The sequence below is a fragment of the Diadema antillarum genome, unplaced genomic scaffold (assembly GCF_040938485.1).
Source record: "Diadema antillarum isolate AM-2024a unplaced genomic scaffold, OU_Dant_1.0 seq00001076_RagTag, whole genome shotgun sequence".
Classification (NCBI taxonomy): Eukaryota; Metazoa; Echinodermata; class Echinoidea; order Diadematoida; family Diadematidae; genus Diadema; species Diadema antillarum.
Genome location: NW_027271899.1, coordinates 1,953,350 through 1,972,011, shown reverse-complemented (window position 1 = coordinate 1,972,011; position 18,662 = coordinate 1,953,350). Strand labels below are relative to the sequence as shown.

Here is an 18,662-nt window from a genome sequence, read left to right as displayed (position 1 = left end):
CAAAAAAGAGGAATTGTGCCCAGAAGCATTCGCTAAGCTGATATAAATATCACTTTGGGAGATCCATTATGCCTTAATTGATGAGACACGTAGCGTTGAATGGACTCACGCTTGTGTTCTCAAATACTAGAAGGGTCAATTGCTGATTGGATGACCTGTATTGAGAATGTAGATGCAACTGTAAAATTCCTTTAGTGAGCCCTCGTGAGAGAATTATCACAGAATCAAGCATACATGATATCAAAAAATTCTGCTGATTGATGAGTTTCAAAATCTTCATGCACAACTGTTCTTTGTCTTGCAATTGGAACTGAGAAAAAGATGAATCTACGATGAAATTGATCAATTTGTCCGTCTTTCTTTGAGAGATCAATCATACCTCATCCAAAGGTAAGAAAATGAAAAAAAAAAGAAGCATCGTAAAGAATTTGCATGAATAAAGAGAGTTTTGGCTCCCATTTACTTAAACGTCTCCCTTCTGTCTTCCTTCAATACATTTCTTTTATTTTCTCATTTTTTCATTCATTTCTACTTAAATTTCCCTTTACATATTTTTTCTTTCATCTTTCCATTCCACTCTTCCGTTTTCTCCTTTCCTTATACAAATCCATCCAATTTCCTTTTTCTTTCATTTTTCTCTCAAGTACAAGACTTTTTTTCACTCTTTCATATCTTTATTTCTATTTCTTTCCTCTAAATATTTTCTCTTCCCTTTTAGCTATGTCCTTTCCTTCTCAACTTTTTCTTCATACATCCAGTCATTTCTCTGTCTTCCTATATTCATATGTAATTCTTCCTCTTACAGGAGGTATGTGCGTTTGTTTGTTTTTTCTATCATAGTTTCCCTTGTATGATCAGTACCTTTTTCCTCCTCATAAAATGTCTATTCCTGGTATTTCATGCGGTCTCCCATATCTCCACACGATGGCTAAAATGACTCCTTTTAAGCCAGACCCCGCTCCACTTTACGGACTTGGCTCCTTTTGTATCTTTATGGCTACACTGGTGATTTATCTTGGATACACATCTCAGAAAGATGCTCGTAGCAAGCCGAGGAAAGCCATATATATCATATGATGTGTCATGGCAAAGAGTCCTAGAGGCGAAATTAGATGTTCGACAGAGACATATTGTTGATTGTGCAACTGGCAATGTTTGGCAAGAAACCATGTACATTTTAGAGCTTTGCGAATGGCCATAATTTGGCATTATGGTTTATCCTTGTGCAATTCTCTCAAATACCCCCATTTTTGCATGCAAAGCTACCAAATGCATGAACACAAGGGTATGGATTTGAATTATAAGCTTGGAATATAAATGCATGATTCTGTATATCCCATCCTTGACATTGACGCAATGAAAAATAAAAATCCTTCTTCACTTTATCCCCAGTTTCTAGCAATACTACCCAGTGGAGATTTGTAAAATCATGGCATGACGTTTAAAAAATACATGTATCAATGATACTACAGGCTGAGACAATTCGTAATCCTAATGTCAGTCACAGAGGTCGTGCAACTGCTTCGCTTTGAGGCTGAAACTTTGTCTTGACCCAGGCTCCATTTCACCTATGATTATACAATATAGGATCAAAGAATACAAATTGTTTCTAGCCAAAAGAAAAGAAATTTGCTCTATTAAGCCTCTCCCTCTCTTCTCAAGGAATACATGCCTGTTTGGTTTTACAGGTAAACATCTTGTAAAGACAGTGAGATAACTCATACATCTACTACTGTAGTAGTTGCATTCTGTGCACAATAAAGTGCCTTTTTAAAAACTCTTCTTTTCTTTTCTTTTATTTCCCTCTCACTAATTCTTTTAAATATCCAGGTGACCAAATCTGATGCATACTAGACATACAATTGTATATATATATACTCATGTAGTAGATTACCATGAGTACTTCAAGGGAAAGAAACCAACAACAAATTCTTTGAAGATGTCATTGCCATATTTAGATTTCACATGAAACACAATAAATCTTGATTTTCTTCATCACCGCTCAGTAGATAATGAAAACTCATTCATCCCAATACAAAATATATTAGTGATCTTCTTTAAAACATACAATACAAGTTTGACATTCCCTATTAAAACTTATTACCAAAATGAGTGTTTGTCTTTACCAATAGATCTAATTATTCTCAAATGACAACAAGAATGTATGTATACCTCTGGAGGTGAAGTGGACCCCCCCCAAAAAAAAAAAACAACAACAAACAAACAAACAAACAAAAAAAACCTCGGGAGATGACGCGGAGACAAAAAAATAATAATAAAGTTATCAAAAGTGTAAACAAACGAATAAATCAAGAACAATTCAATGCAAAATCATCATTTCAAATACTGAGCCTTACAGAATGATACTTTTTTGGCCATTTTGGTCTTAGCTCCACACACCCCCCCACCCACCACCCCCATCAATTCTTTACTTACCTGTGCTCTCCTGATATACGTCAGGGGCTCTTTCATTTGTTCCTGTGGGGTGTCGGGGTGAGGCAAAGGTCTGCAGTGCCGTAAGTGTCTGTACACTGCATTCTGTAGTTTCTGCTCCCAACCTGAAGAAGCAAGTTAACAAAGCTACATGTAAAAAATGCATGACATAGTGGTGTACCTGTCAAAACACAAGAACTGAAGAAAAAAACATGGAAAGTGAACTATGAGAGACAAAGATAGGAAACAATAATATGTGCATAGAAAACAGCAGGTTGAGGTTGTAATAAAGCATTTTATCTTCTCTACTTTAATTTTGCTTGGGGTATAATGCAGTCTCTCTTGCCTTTTGTTTTGAGTTTGGTTTGAGATATACTGCGGTATCTTTTGTCTTTTAGTGTTCTGATTGAGGTATAATGCAGTTTTCTTGTGTTTTATTGTCTTGATTGAGGTTTACTTGATGTTCTGATGTCTTTTTATTGATTTTAGCTCTACTGCAGCCGGCTTCTCTTGTCTCCTGTTGTCTTGATTGATTGAGGTTCTACTACTGTTTCTCTTGGATTTTATTGTTCTGATTGAGGTATACTAATGGCTTCTCCTCTCTGTTATCGTCTTGATTGAAGTTTACTGCATGTTCTGATGTCTTTTATTGTTTTGACTGAGGTACACTGCAGCTTCTACTCTGCTGCTGTTTTGAATGCGGCTTACAACAGTTTCTCTCGTCTTTTGTTTTGATCGCGGTATATTGCAGTTTCTTTTGTGTTTTTCTGTCTTAATTGAGGTTTACTGCATGATCTGATGTTTGTTTTATTGTTATGACTGAGGTACGTAAATTGCAGTTTATTTTGATTTTTATTGTCTTGATTGAGATGTATTGCATTTCCTGATATCTTTTATGGTTTTGATTGAGCCATACCACAGTTTTTCTTGTCTTCTGCTGTCCTGACTGAGATGTACTATACAGAAGTCTCTCTATTTGTTTACCTGATAGATCACTGCTGGTTTGTTTTGTAGCATCTTTGCACGCATCACTTAAATTTGTCAGGTCCTTTCCCAAGGCAGGGACTTTCCCTAATTCGTCTTGGGCAGATTATAGAAAAACAGCCACAGTACAGATGAGATTACTTTGCTCCCATCATCTGCTACATCCTATGGGACCTGTGTTGCCTTGCACGACAAAGGCTGTGTTTATCTAACTTGAGAGAGAGAATCACGTTTCAAAACACGTTTGAAACGCGATTCTCGGGGAGCCTCGTTTATCTATTAAACCATCATACAATCGTGATTCAAGTGGTGTCACTGCACAGCTGCTTTACGCCGTTTGACCTAGGAAGTAAAGGTCAGCTGCATACCACCAAACATGCCTCCTCAGTCACACACAAATAATGGGTAGAGAGCACAACCGGAAACAGCTGAGATTTGACCTTGAGATATAAATGCGTTTCAAAAACGGCATTGTGTTTATCTACTCACAGAACAGCGATCGTGGTCTCAAACGCAGTTCAAAACGCCCTTTGAAAGGCGTTTCAAAACAGCGTTTCTAAACGCGTTTGAAAACATGGTTGCGTTTATCTAACCCCTGAAAATGCCTCAACCGCGTTTAGGATCGTGATTCTGCCTCTGAATATTTTTAGATAAACGCAGCCAAAACCCCACAGAAATGTGGGTTGGGCTGATTTTTGTTTGTAGGAAGGTGCATGTGGTCAACTCTGTGACATGGTGTACTGGTTGTATTTCTGATAGGGCTGCCCTTTTCCTATTTAAACTCTAGTGTGGAAGGATTAAACTCAGTGTTAGTTTTGTGGTTCTATTCGTTCTTTTTTTTTCATCATCTTAAGTTGCTCTTCTCCCTTTTCTATAATATTTTTTTTTGTATTAATTTATTAAAGCAGTATGTGAAAGTGTGACAACCCAATAAACCCGCTTGAAAACAGTCAGTGGTAGCCTTTATCATATGACACAACCATGAAAAGAATGCTGTTAATGAATACACACACACACACACACACACACACACACACACACAAACAAACAAAAACCAGTGATACTCATCATAGAAAGATGTTGGTATAGTTACACATGGTAATCCCCTCCCCCCAACCCCCCCCCCTTCACATGCCCTTCCCCTTGGGACATGCTAGCACTTTTTGACAGATCTCAACAAGGTATTTCTGATGTCATAACAGGCCAGGCCAACACAATCCACAATAATAACAAACTTGAATTTCTTTTCCCACCCCACTTGGAGGCGCTAGTTTTTTTACAGTGTTCTCCACAATTCTTGTGTGATACAAAGTGTGCTTTACAGGACTCTCTACCCGTTTGACAGCTACACCACATCAATATGATGCAGTTTGAGCTTTTAAAGCACTGTAATCCATTTTGAATTGATTTCTTGACAGGATAGAGGATATTTCTGATATTTACTGGGGAATATTTCTCACTTGGCATAATCGGTTCACACTGCATGAGCTTCTGGTTGTTCCTCTTTCCTTTTCTCATGCCCTCTATGTCTCAGCCTTGTCACTTGTACCTTAAAGGCATAATTTACCATTTGCCGATGAAACAAAATCCCAGCATTAGTGTTTTCAAATAGTTCTAAAATGTGAGTTAGGGATCAACAACCACTGTAACAATCTGAATCGGTAAAATCGAAGTGAAGTATTGTTAAATATAGAATAGTTACAATAGATACTTGTATGTTTCCAGAATAAACAGTCTACAGTTACGATTTATGGAGAAAAATACAGATATCTCCTTACATTTTAGGCTTTATCACAAAAATTTTATAAGATACAATGTTTTGTGGTACAACAGACCTACACATATGCATTAAATGTCATATATCTTAAATCTTTTTTAAAAATCTCTGTTCCAAAAGGTACACAGGACCTTTAACCCATTGAGGAAGGGCCGATTTTGCTACAACATGCATTTCCCATAGACACTTGCCCGAGTATACTCGGGACTCGTCCTCAATGGGTTAATGTATCATAAGATGCTGTCTGACAAAGAATACTTCCTTGGGTTGAGAGGAATAATCTGCTGGTCATGCTTATCATCTTAAACCTGGAGGGCCATTCAGCGGGAGCATTCTTTTGAGTCCAAGTCAGAGATCATGTACCATGATATCTTTTGTTGTTATTCAATTAATCATTCCTGTTTACAGTTTACATACTGAAGCTGAAAAAAAAAAATGATAGTACTTGTGGAAAAAAGGAATGGCACATACATGTAATCACAATCAACTCTGAGATAACATGCAGGAAGCATTTTTTTGTGTTTTTTTTTTCATCAGACTGGGCAGAATAGACAGGAAGTGTTGACCTTAGCTGGCTCTTTGTCATTGATTTCAAGCCACATGATCACATTTCAGATCATTATCGACCATTCTGAAGGGAGATTTGAACATCTGAGCAGCTGCCTCCTACATACCGCTCCCTAAACCAATGTGAGCATTACATGTCTGTGTGCCATTCGCATATTAAGACTCTATTATTCAGTACATGGCATTGGCTACATACAGTGTAAGAGAGAACAATTTAGCGTGGGAGAAATTTAGAAGATTGATACTGCCTAGGGGCAGTTTAATTTCTTGTCATTTCTTCTTTTTTTTTCTTCCAATTTTTGTTGGTATTAAACAAGCAGCTGTATACAAGACCTGATATCTTTTGCATGTGAGCTCAACATACTCATTTTCACATGTATTTTGTCAATTTAAGTTTTTGCAATTAAATGTATTACAAATATGTTCTGCTTATAAATACATTGTATATGATTTTCTCTTGTTTATTTGATGGAAATGAAAAATAATTTGAATCTTAAATCTTGAAAACATATGTGCACAATATAGAAAAAACAAATGTTTCCAAGAGTTTACACAAAAAAAAGACAAATTACTACTGGACATACATGTACATATCTTGCAGTATCAAACCATCTTCAAAGGGTTTCCATGATTTGCCATGCTCTTCTCATATCCACACAATACCTTCTACCGGAAAAAGAAATAAAAATTGAATTAAATATTCTACTCATGTTCCCACTGATTATAAAATAATCATGCATGATGGATCTATCTAAACAGACAAAAGGAAAGATGCAGGACACTGGCAATGCCCGAACCAGAAACAAAATTAAACCAAGGCTCTCTGTAGAGCAGCATTACTGGGCAGCCCTGGGCTTCCTAGAAAGGTGTGTATTCCTTGGAGTTCCTGCAAATTGGCATCCCTGAGAGATCAAAGGATAGCTTGAAGCAGACACAACTAATTGGCTGTGATGCACGACTCTCTTTACACGCTAGAAATACAACCTGCCCCTTCCACTCTTTCTGATTTTGTTCTTGTCACTCACTCAAGAACACCACTAACAAAAAAACAACAATAACAAACAAGCAACAGCAACCCATGCATCCTACAGAAGAGTTATGAATATTACACTGCTCTGGGACCAGTGATTTGAATGAAATTTAAACTGAGTGCATTTTTGTCAAAACAAAAATGCAAAGTTTAAAAAAAAAAAAATTGGATTACCTCAGGAAGAGAAGAGTTCTGTGATAGTTTCTGTCAGAGAAGGGACTATGAATATGAATTTGAATTATAGATCAAAAGCAGAATTTCTTAACAATTATAGGTACAAGTGAGGGTAGATATCAATGCGGTGCAGAATGATTCAAATGTGAGAATGTCTTGTTCTGTCTTGTGTTTTCGGGGGGGGGGGGGGGGGGGGGGGGGGTGGGTTGGGCACAACCTAAAATGAAGGCCTAGAAAAATGCATATATATTATATTTGATTGACATCACACAAAAAAAAAACCACTTGTTAATACTTCTGAGAGCTAATAGTAGTAATGTGAACACTATTACTTTCTTCTGTGAAATAACATAAACAAGTAAAGCTCACTTAAACTGGTTAGGCACGAAACGTCAATCACATGAGAGTTTCCACTTTTACAGTACAGTTGGATTTTGGTAAGTTTTACCTAGTGTTTTCCAAAACATTGTAATTCAAACTACAACATAGTCATAATACCAACTATTCATATTGGTATTTCATCCACATATATGGCTTGCTTTTTTTTTTAGTGCACATTCCTCCATGATATCTTGAGGCCCACTTACACAACTTACGTGGATTGACAATTAAGATAAATTTTAACTTCATGAACTGATTGCCTGTAGACAAACCCAATACATTTTGTAGCAAAATTGTAATCTTCTCATTCAATCGCCCAAAGCGTGCAAGTTTCACATTTCTTCTCTCTTCTTCCCTCCCGCTTTCTCCCATCTTCCCTTGTCCAGCACGAACACACATGATATATCTGTTACCACGGCAACACCTTTCCTCGGGGTCATCCCCATTCCATTCTTCATCCTTCCCATCCCTTTCCCTCCTGGAATACCTCCTGGAAGTTCTCTCCAACATTCTAATCCTTTTCATGCATTGCTAGGACTGTAGCACGATGGGTATCAAGTTTAAAGAAGATTAAATGAGTTCACGGAAAGGAGAAAGAAAGCACACCAGCGGAATTCAAACACCACAAAAATATAATCAAGTAAGTGTGGTTTTGAGGCTTTCTTCATTGTTTTGCACTGTAATGGAGAAAAAAAAACTTTAAATGAAAGAAAAAAACGGTAGTGGCATGGATTGCAGTTAAGGTGATGGAGTTGCTTCTCCTGTTTGCTTAATCATGCAGCTTAGTGCTTGGTGGATTTTCTCAGTCTAAAGCTTTGCATCAGTGCACTTCCACTGTTTAGATCCGTCCTCTCCCTGCTCCAACACCTCTCTCCCTCCCTTCATCCTCCACCCTCTTGTCTTCTTCTTTTCTTTTTCAACATTATCTTCATCTTCACCTTCTTCTCTTTCCTCATCTTTTCTATCCCCTTCATCCCCATCTCTTCTCATTCTTCTAATCCATCTTCTCCTATTCCTTTTCTCCTTCATTGCCGTCCTTTTTAACCTGCCTGTCTATGATCCTAGAACACTTCTCTTATTTCTTCCAATCTATGGTATTTCTCCATTAACGTGTTTCTACTTCTTTTTCTTTTTCCTGAAGTATGTCTCCATCTATCACCTTCCTAAGCTGCATCCCTTCAGGAATTCTTTCTTTTCCAAGTCCTAACAGTCTTGTTCAAGTCCTAATAATGCTCTTGTACATCAGCCACCCCCCCCCCAACACACACATTTTATGCACGCATACCTTTTCTCTTTCCCATTCCAGTGAAAATAGAAATGCTTTTAATATTTGTTGCATCACAGGACATCTGCAATCCGTAACAAAATTGCCCAAAAGGGTGCATGTAAAGAATACAATAGGCCATGATACCTTCAAGGCTAGGTTTGCTCTCCATGTATCTCGTACCTAATCCATAATTCCATCTTCAGGACTAGAAGCTTGGAGTAGCTGACAACTTTATTTGCCATATTAATGGGAGACAAAGAGAACAATTGAACAAAAGGGCAATCCCGCGGTTCGTGTGAACGCACAGAGGAATAAAAAGAGCACTGTGCGGAACAAAAGTTTCATAAAGGGGGAGGCCAAGGCTTGCATATGACAGATTAGTTTGATTGGAGCATGTACTTGGAGCATGTACATGCTCTCCTGCCTTTATTGGGCAAAGGCATAATGCAAATGAGCGATGTCATTCTGTCTCTTTGATTTGGTTTGTATGAAAAAATCCCACGAATATTCCCCCCTGAGCTTTGATCAGCTTTGGTGTGCTGTCTATTGCATGTCTGCACTACAGTGATAAATTGACGATTCAAGGCAGATGCCGCCATGTTCAACATCACTGACAAAGCACAACAGTTCAACGACACTGTCAGATGCACGATTTCCAGCTTCTTTGTCAGCGGTTTAAAGGGGCGTTCCAAACGATTTTCATAATTTAACATCACGTAGTACATAAATCGACAACACCATGTATAGATTTGTGGAATTTATTGTGGTCCTTGAGCACAGAAACCAATACTCTGAAAAATCTTCAACAAATTACACTGAAGTCTTGATGACATAGAGCCTCACATGAATTTCAGAAATGTAGCAGTGTAATTCCATTACAATACCACTTGATTGACAAGTTCACCTATGTAGAATGTATGAATGCCATATTCTTTTGTTCTGCTTCCTTGAGCCCCAACTCATGCATTCTTATGGTGAGGCTGCCATGTCATCATCATTGTTCATTGCAATTTGTTGTAAATTTTGAAAACATTCTTATTCCTCAACCCAATCACTATAAATTCTGAAACTCTGTACTCGGTATAACTAATTTATTGTTGTTCAATATATAAAAGTCTGGAAATAATATGGAGGTCTCCTTTAAAGCTCCTGCTCTCTCTCTGTCTCTCCATCTCTATCTCTTGCCATCCATCTGTCTATTTCTCTTTCACTGATGGAAGGAAAGAGGAACGACCTAAGTGTCAGGGGTGCTGCACAGCGACTTGGGACTGTCGAGTCCAATAATGTGGGGGATTGGGGGATAGGACTGGCTAGGTAATCATTACGATTGTCATCCATACACAAGGGACACCTATTGAGTAACATCATGGGGTAAACTACTCATATTACAACGTCTGCAGTTCTTTTATCTTCCCAATCAAATTGCCTGCCACAACAGGATGTGAATCTCATGAATGATGGTGAAAAAAAAAATGTTGCACATGGAATATACATAATCAACTTGAAACTACTCAAGTCTCTTTTTTTAAAAGAAACAAAAACATGACATGAAATAGAATTGCCATCTTAAAATATTTATCAACATTGGAATGATCCTGTCAGCTGCTGCATAATTTATCATATATAATACCCTCAAATTGTATTATGAATCTAACTAGAAATGTCGCTATGGCGACTGGTATGCCTCCGCCATAATGTATGATTCTCCTACTAGGTCTATGGTACATCTTGATTAGGTGTGATGACAGTTTCACATAATTGGCAAAATGCTTGTCACAAATGTGTTGAGTGTCCACATTCCTTGAACTAGGTATTATTGGATGAATGATTATTGCTAAAAGATAACACATATTTGAGGACTTTTACTTGACTTTTGACCCTTCCATAAGTTTATACATTGAGTAATTGTCAAGGTTTGGAGAAAAGGTGTAATTTCTGTGCTAAATAGTAAATTGTTAGCATTTTAACCTGGCCTTTGACCCTTGACCTTTGACCTTATGACCCTTAAACTCCCAAAAGAATTACTGTCAGGCAGAACATGCATTTATGTACACTCACAGACTAAGTTTCAAGATACCTCGAGCCACTTCAGAGATAATGGAGAAGTGAAATTCAGCACTTTCACTTGATCTATTAGATGTGCTTTTGACCATTGACCTTCTGGGTAAAAAAAAAATCCCAGAGAATCTCTACAATTGTATTGGTTAATGCATGCATACACCACGTTTCAAAAAAAAAATACTGCAGGCATTGCATAATACAGGTATGTGAGGGGAAAAGGGAAATTTCGAAGAGTTGACCTTGACCTTTTAACCCTGACCTATGACTACATGACCCCAAAACTGCCTCTAGAGATAATCACTGCCAGAACTTTAGTACATGCATATGTACTGTGTTTCTTGAAGATACCTTGAACTGTTTCCAAGATAAAGAGAAAAAAGTGAACTTTTAACACTTTCACTTGACTTTTGACCTTTGACCTTATGACCCCAAACTCTCACCAAAGAATCTTTATTGGGTAGTACATGCATACACTAAGTTCCAAGAAAATATCTTCAAGCATTGCATAGATATAGGGAAACTAGTGAAATTTTGAGCATTTGACCTTGACCTTTGACCTTGAGCATCTGCACCCAAAAGTTGATAAGCACAACTTCACCCCCTCATACATAATTATAGCAAGTTTCATTATGATACCTCAAACGTTTGTTTTTGGGTGTTTTTGTTTTGGTTACGCTGTACACAAAATTGATTACGGATGGAAGGACAAAAGGACGGACAACCCGAAAACAATGCCTCCAGCACCACTTCGTGGTGGAGGCATAAAAATAAACAAGATCAGCCCCACATACTGAAGTCTGAAATACATGTATTCTGTTTTAAGCAAAAGATGCACAGGCTACAGCAGAGTACATTTTTATTTTTTTATTTTTTATTTTTTTTTTTTGGCTGTGTATCCTCTCTATTCTCTAATTTTTTTTTATGTCTCAAAATTCTTTTTCAACCTGAGCTATAACTGTTTTCTTGTTTGGAAAGTTTTAAAAATCTATTTTTTATAGCACTACATTTCTCTGTGAGATAATGAAACATTGCAATATTCATCTGATATCATCTGGCCTACGTGCAATGTAATGTAATATCTGCTTACCAGTCATTCAACAAGTGTTGGCATTTTTATGTGCACTCTCCATTGGTAAGACACCAATGTCTGTCCTGTATACAATCAGCCTGTTGCTCTGTACACAAAATTCATGCACTGAATTACTTAATGAAATTGTGCCAAGTACATATTTTGGGTTCAACTGCAAAACAGCAGATGAAAATTGAGACTTTGACCTTGACTTTTAATGTAATCAACTTTCACTGGATTTAATCAGTTGATTAATAAAGTAATCAACTCATCACAAATATCGAAGAATTGGACCAGACCTTGAGGAGGGGAAAAGACAAACAAACAAACAAACAGAAGCAGATTCTGCAGTATTTTGAAATTAGAGAGACTGAACAAACAGACATTATGTCGCTTGAGGAGTAAATGTGGAGTTCATAGAAGGAAACATGTAGTCACTTTCAAGTACATACATCCCCTAAGGCATTGCATTCTGAGCTACCCCCATGGAATTCTTTTACTTCCCATGAAAAACTGGAGAAGCCAGACAGACAAAAGCAAATTTCATGGCCTGGAGAAAGTTTGAGAAGTACGGCATCACTTTTCTAAAAACTTATAAAAGAAAAGGAAGAGAATGCCTGCCTTTCTATTCACATTTGAAGAAATATCATTAAACCTGAAGTGCAGTAAAAGGCATTGTAATGTTCAATCAGTCTAGAATATCAATATATTGTAATGTTCTGTGACATTGATTCAGAGAAAAGACTGGAAAGGGAAATAAAGGGACAAAGAAAGGCATGATATATACACCATTTTTGTTTGTAAGCTCTGTTGCAAACTCCAACACATGCTGCAGCTGCTGTTCTGTCTGCTAGATGGCACTTGTTTTATAGGGGAATGACACCCAAATGTATATGTGGATTTTTGTGAATGCATTAAAATTTGAGAAACACATCAGTGAAGTTTGAGGGAAATTGGGCAATTTGTTCGAAAGTAAACTTTTCAGCAAGCAATCTACAAATTCATCATCAGGTTGTTTTGTTGAATGCAAATATTGGCAAGGCGCTCAGCAACCACTCAGCAAATGGTTTGTACACGGTCAGCAACTGGTTGGAGCTTGGTCACCAACTAGTTGCCAATCAAAATTTTGAGGCTGTCACGGTGCTACATAACTTTATTTTACCACTTGCCTGGTTGGGCAAGAAGATTTTCAAATTTGCTGCAAAACACTTGCCCCAACATTAATTTTACTTGCCTGAAAAGAAAGTCCAAGATATATGGAAATAATACAGAAAATCATGTGCAAGTTAAGGGTTTAAAGGGGACCTCCGGATGATTTTCAGACTTTTACATTTGAACAACTATGAATTAGTTAAACTGGGTCCAAAGTTTCAGAATTTATAGTGATTGGGATGAGGACTGAGAATGTTTTCAAAATTTATATCAAATTGCAATGAACAAGGATGATGACATGGCAGACTCACTATAAGAATGCATGACTTCAGGCTCAAGGAAGCAGAACAAAAGAAGAAGGCATGCATCATATTCTCAACAGGTGAACTCGGAGATCAAGCGGTATTGTAATGGAATTACAGTGTACACTGCTACATATCTGAAATGTGTGAGGCTCTGATGTCATCAACACTGTTCAGTGTAATTTGTTTAAGATTTTCAGTTTATTGGTTTCTCTGCTCAAGGACTACAATAAATTCCACAAATTTATACATGGAGCTGTCGATTTATGTACCGCATGACGTGAAATTATGAAAATCGTCTGGAATGCCCCTTTGATAAAAACACAATCATTTGAATAAACAGCACAAATTGATTCTCACGCTTAAATACAATGGAGTAGCTTCTAACAAACTCTGTCCAATCAAGTGTTGCCGTTGCATTGCATTTGGACTTCTTCACGTCAGTGTTAAAAAGTTGCTGAAATGAAATATAAAGTGTGTTGCACCACTGAACAGCCATTATCTCCGGGCTTCTGTATGGTTAACTTTGTGGGTTTGTTTAGGAAATTTGTTAGGTGAAAAAATGGTGGCTTCAAAACTTTTTGCTTGCTCAATTCGGGCAAGTATTTGTTCTCATTGGTCAAAAACACTTGCCTGAATTTGATTTTTCACTTGCCCTGGGCAATCGGGCAAGTGCTTACGTAGCACCTTGGCTGTGGTCACTGATTGACTGCTGATGGTTGCTACAATTATTTTTTTTTTTTGCTTGCTGGAGGTCGGCAACAGTCTTCAAGTAGAAAAGAACAGGGCTTGAAGACACACACACTAATGCACACTTACCGGTCTCTGCCAATCTAGCTGGAACAGTTACTTCCAAGTTAGAAATGTCAATATCTGGCATGGCTGCGATGACCTGAAATCAGTAAAAAGATATGCAATATATATCATTAATTATCTCTTTTGTCAAGTCATTGCTTTCTTTTTAGGACTGCTCCTTCTTTATATACCCTATATATAGAGATTTTTTTTTTTACCCTTTCATTTGTACAATCTAAAAAATTCAGAATTACAGAAAACATGTGCTTTAAATAGTGTTACGGATTGAGAATGATACAACGTTATGGTCGATCATAATAATAATAATAATAATGATACCGGTAATAGTAATGATAATAATAAAGATAATAATAATAATGACAATAAACCATATTAGTATAGCGCATATCACATAAAATAGATTAAAAGATAGTTAATATGAGCACTCATCAATAAAAAGTGATGCATTAGAAAAGGGGAAAAAAGGGGGAGGATATTCCAGATTTAAGGTCATCATGTCCCGCTTGCCTTCTTGTGCCTATCGTAAACAAGTACATCACAATTTACATTGTAGCATCAGTTTTATGCGAGGGTCTAAAATCAGGCATACACCTCTACTTTCATTATGACCTGCTACAAAGACCTTCCAAATGAAAATCTTCTTTTAAGAAAAGATCATTCCTGGTGAATCAGAGATGATCTCTCTTTTTTTTTCTTCTTCTTCTTCTTTTTTTTTTGGGGGGGGGGAGGGGGGGAGGGGGGGGGGGACAGATTCCTCTTCTTTCTTTCTATGGTCAAGTTAATAACATTGACAATTCAATGCCAAACAAATTATATAACAAAGGCCAACCAAGGAGATTTTATACATGGAGTTCCAACTGGCTGTAATTATTCAAACAGTTGTCAGATTTCTATTGATGTACAAAAGAATTCCACAGGTGCACTTGTGCCTTTGATGATCGATGTTCGACGCCGCTGTCTTGCTGAGCAATCTGAAGATTCATTTTGAACATTATCATAATGTTGGCCATATTTTGCTTAATTATTTATTAAATGATATGAAATTTCGCTTAATGATAAAGCATGTAAAACAAAAGTCAATCCCGTCCAGAAATTTGGGCAAAAGTGTTAATCAGAGCTGTATCATGTGAAAATGTTTAAAACTGTACCATCCTGGAAAGCTGGTTTTATCACTTTTGCACTCAATTTCCACAAATGAAACTAATATGGAATAATCTTCAAGTATAATTCTTTATTGATAGATATGTCAGATCAGTGCCACGGTATGCCCAGTCAAGTAATTTTCATCTTTATTTCAGCATTATTTGCTCAATTTCTATTCGCGCATCCTCGTGTCTGTACCACCTAACTTTTATAAGAAGGGATAGCGAAAAGTAATTACCATCACAAAGACGTATCTTCCTTTGAAAGTGGTTGGTGATTATGCAATGAGACACGAGTCAATTGTCTTTGTATCTGCACGGCAGATCCTGTTTGGCAAACATGCTTCAATTTGCTTCAAATATTTTTGAGCGGCGGCTTCGAGCATCTAGCAAAGGAAATAAGACGATTGTGACTCCACTCTCTAGAACCTCCTTGGGCCAACTAAGAAACTTCCATAAGGAAATAAGTTGCTGACAACTCATATTGGCAAATGTAGCCATGCATTTCAGAAGTGCAACTAGACGCGACTCTAGTCACACCTCGTTGACACTTCTCATCGGCAACACACCTGCCGTGCATTAACCCCAAACTGTGCGCCCATATATCCCCTTAATAAAGTTTAGGTTTGGCGCACATACGGACCATAATGCAAATGTCACCAAACAGTGCCTGATATGGCAATGAACTTCTGCCAGTATCATGTTCAGTCTAATATCAGTTTTATGTTTGCTGGTAACAATTTGGTTTTGGATCTTCACATGAATGAGCAAACCATCTGGGATGATCTGGCAATATCTAGCATCACATTACACTGGCTGTCATATTTTTCTCTTTCTTTGTGTTTTGGGAGGGGGTGAGTGCCATGTCTCACTGATTGATTAAAAACAAGATATTTCCATGTTTTCAGGGAATGACTATTGAATTACTGCAAGCAAATCGAATCATTAACAACGAGATATACTGGATGCTTCACAATAGAAATTCTGCCAAGTTACATAGGCTCATGATATACAGTACATTTGAAATGGTTTTGATTAAAATCACTGTGACATATTTATAATCAGAGTGCACTGTCTGCAGATATAGTGAGAAAAAATTATGTCAATGTAGTATAACTATTAAAGGTAACAAGCTTTGGTGCTTTATTGCCCTAGTTTTTGCTAAGCCGGTCGAATATGAATCTTCTCCAGTGTCGTCCAAATTGCTCTCCTAAAGCATCCGACACAAACGTATTCCATGATTACATCCAGATACATCCAGACCCTCAGAGGGCCACACATAATACCGGCCATTATGACATGCCATGACGTGCCATGTACAGATTGTAGTTGCACACAACCTGGTCGAGACAACAATCACAACTAACAGACCATGCAATCTTCCACCAATTCTCGATATTGCCAATACACCTGACTAGTTGCCATCCACAGAGAAGCGTTTTAGATGCATTATGGGATAGCTCAGGGGACAAACTTGCCCTGGTTTTGGCTGCATATGCACTCAGGTAATATACCATTTTTTGTTAAAGATTTCTTCGTCTTCCATCATTTGATCAGCACAATGGAGCCTTGCAGTAATGAACAATGACCTAGTGACTGCAAATTAGTAAAATTTTTATATTTTAAACTCTTTTTCAGTTGAATTCTAAGCAAAGCAATAAGCAGCAATGAAAGAAAAAGCAGACAAAAATTGCATTGAATTGCATGGGAACTATGACACACACAAGACAAAGTTCTGGAAGTGACAATGGCACCGAGGAATCCCACAGTGCATCTGTGACAGAGCTTTCTTTAGCGTGCGCAGAAGTTTCTGCGCATTGGCAATACCAAGAATTGTCAAGCATTCACAGACGCTAGACCCAAGTTACATCAAATAATGACACACAATGGCCTTCTTCATGGAACATTGTTTGTTACAGACTCATTACAAAATAGGCAGAGTTACATGTTGAAACACAAGAGGACCTCTCTAACTAAAAGGTGCATTATTTGCACTAAGGAGAAGAGTATACAGTGTACACATGCACATAATTGGTATATATGTCTAATTCACTTGATATCTTTTACTTTATAGATAGATCCTTATATATGTCAAGCTATTTGTAGCATCTAGATCTGTTTGGCCTTCAGATTGAATCAAGACACTATACACATGTGGTCAATGATGAGGTCAAAGATCAACTGCATCACAGCAACTGACTAAACATGCTTCATCCTTTGAGCTACGTATACCAACCTGAGCTGCTTGCTTTAGCTGAGAATGAAGCGTTGTCTTTTTCAGATCCTGGACAATCTGGGCCAGCATTACATTGAGGTCGTCAGCAGAGAACAGCAAGTCAGCCATCTTGTCATCAGCGTTTCCCTAAATCCAGTCTGAACAGTCATTTAATTCAGCCTGGATTGATTCCTACATACACTGGAATGATAAATGCAGAGTAGCATATTAGGCTATGATGTGTAGGACTTTTTTTTTTGGCTCTGCTAATAAAAGTAAAGATCTGTGGTCACCTTATGTTAATGGGACAATTGAACATGCCCTGCAAGGACACAATGAAATCTGCACAATAGATAAGTCTACAAGTGTGTACATCAGTATAGTCCATCAGTGGGGACAGAGTCTGGGAGCTGCTTTGAGTTCATAATGCATTGACATTACTGTGGTAAAGTTACACATATTTACAGTTGTGTACCTCAGAAACTTCTACATACACTCTATGTATGCATCCTTATATGCAGATTGTAAAAATATTGGTGTTGATCTTACACATACAATATGTACATAAAATGTACAGTGTCAACTTCCCCTGCAGGCTGTTATCTTCCCTATGAACAATCATAAATGAACTGAATAGTGACTACAGAGATGGAATGAGAGTTTTTCTCTGCCAGGTTAGTTGCTATACATGATTTTGTAATCAGTATTAAGTTCCAGAAATACTGCACTTGGGACCTTCCTTTGAGATGTAATGTGTAGAATTTAAACTATGCATTTCAACAAGCAAGTTGGTCTTCTGAACGAATTGACAGTGGGTGTAGAGCCTACTGTACGAGCTGAAATTTTCGCGCACAGATATTTTCGCGAATTGCTACTTGAGGACATTTTCACGTGTCATTAATTTCGCGGTTGCGAGGGTCTAACTGAACTTAGTCATGCACGCGTTGTTATTTTCGCGGTTCAAAGGCAATTCGCGAAAATAAAACCACCGCGAAAATTTCAGCTCGTACAGTATTTTGTTTCCTTTCCATCTGACAGTAGAAGAGCAACCCAAACCAACCCCATATCATAATTGTAGTGCATAGCGTTGCACAGTTTTCATGTTTCAGCACAGTAGCATGTGCACAACCCACTGCACTATACTGTCGACTAGAGCCTAGACATCTCATCTCAGTTTACTACTAACATTAACAATAGTAAAGTAATCGTAGAGCCAGGGTGGTGTCACATTCAATAATAGGACATTGAAATACTGTGTACACCAAATATCTCGCAAGGTTTTTATTTTCGCA

The 18,662-nt window shown here is 37.6% G+C and overlaps 1 protein-coding gene across 1 annotated transcript in view; it reads right to left on the bottom strand.

Moving 5' to 3' along the window:
• LOC139743413 (TBC1 domain family member 19-like) overlaps positions 1–17,499 on the bottom strand; it is a 242,274-nt gene extending 224,775 nt beyond the window's left edge. Inside the window, exons 1-3 of the mRNA XM_071653897.1 lie at positions 17,392–17,499; positions 14,017–14,089; positions 2,437–2,558 (exon numbers count right to left, since the gene is read on the bottom strand). Coding sequence (XP_071509998.1) covers positions 2,437–2,558; positions 14,017–14,089; positions 17,392–17,499 — 303 coding nt within the window. The remainder of the gene's footprint in view (positions 1–2,436; positions 2,559–14,016; positions 14,090–17,391) is intronic.
• Between the last annotated feature and the right edge of the window lie 1,163 nt (positions 17,500–18,662).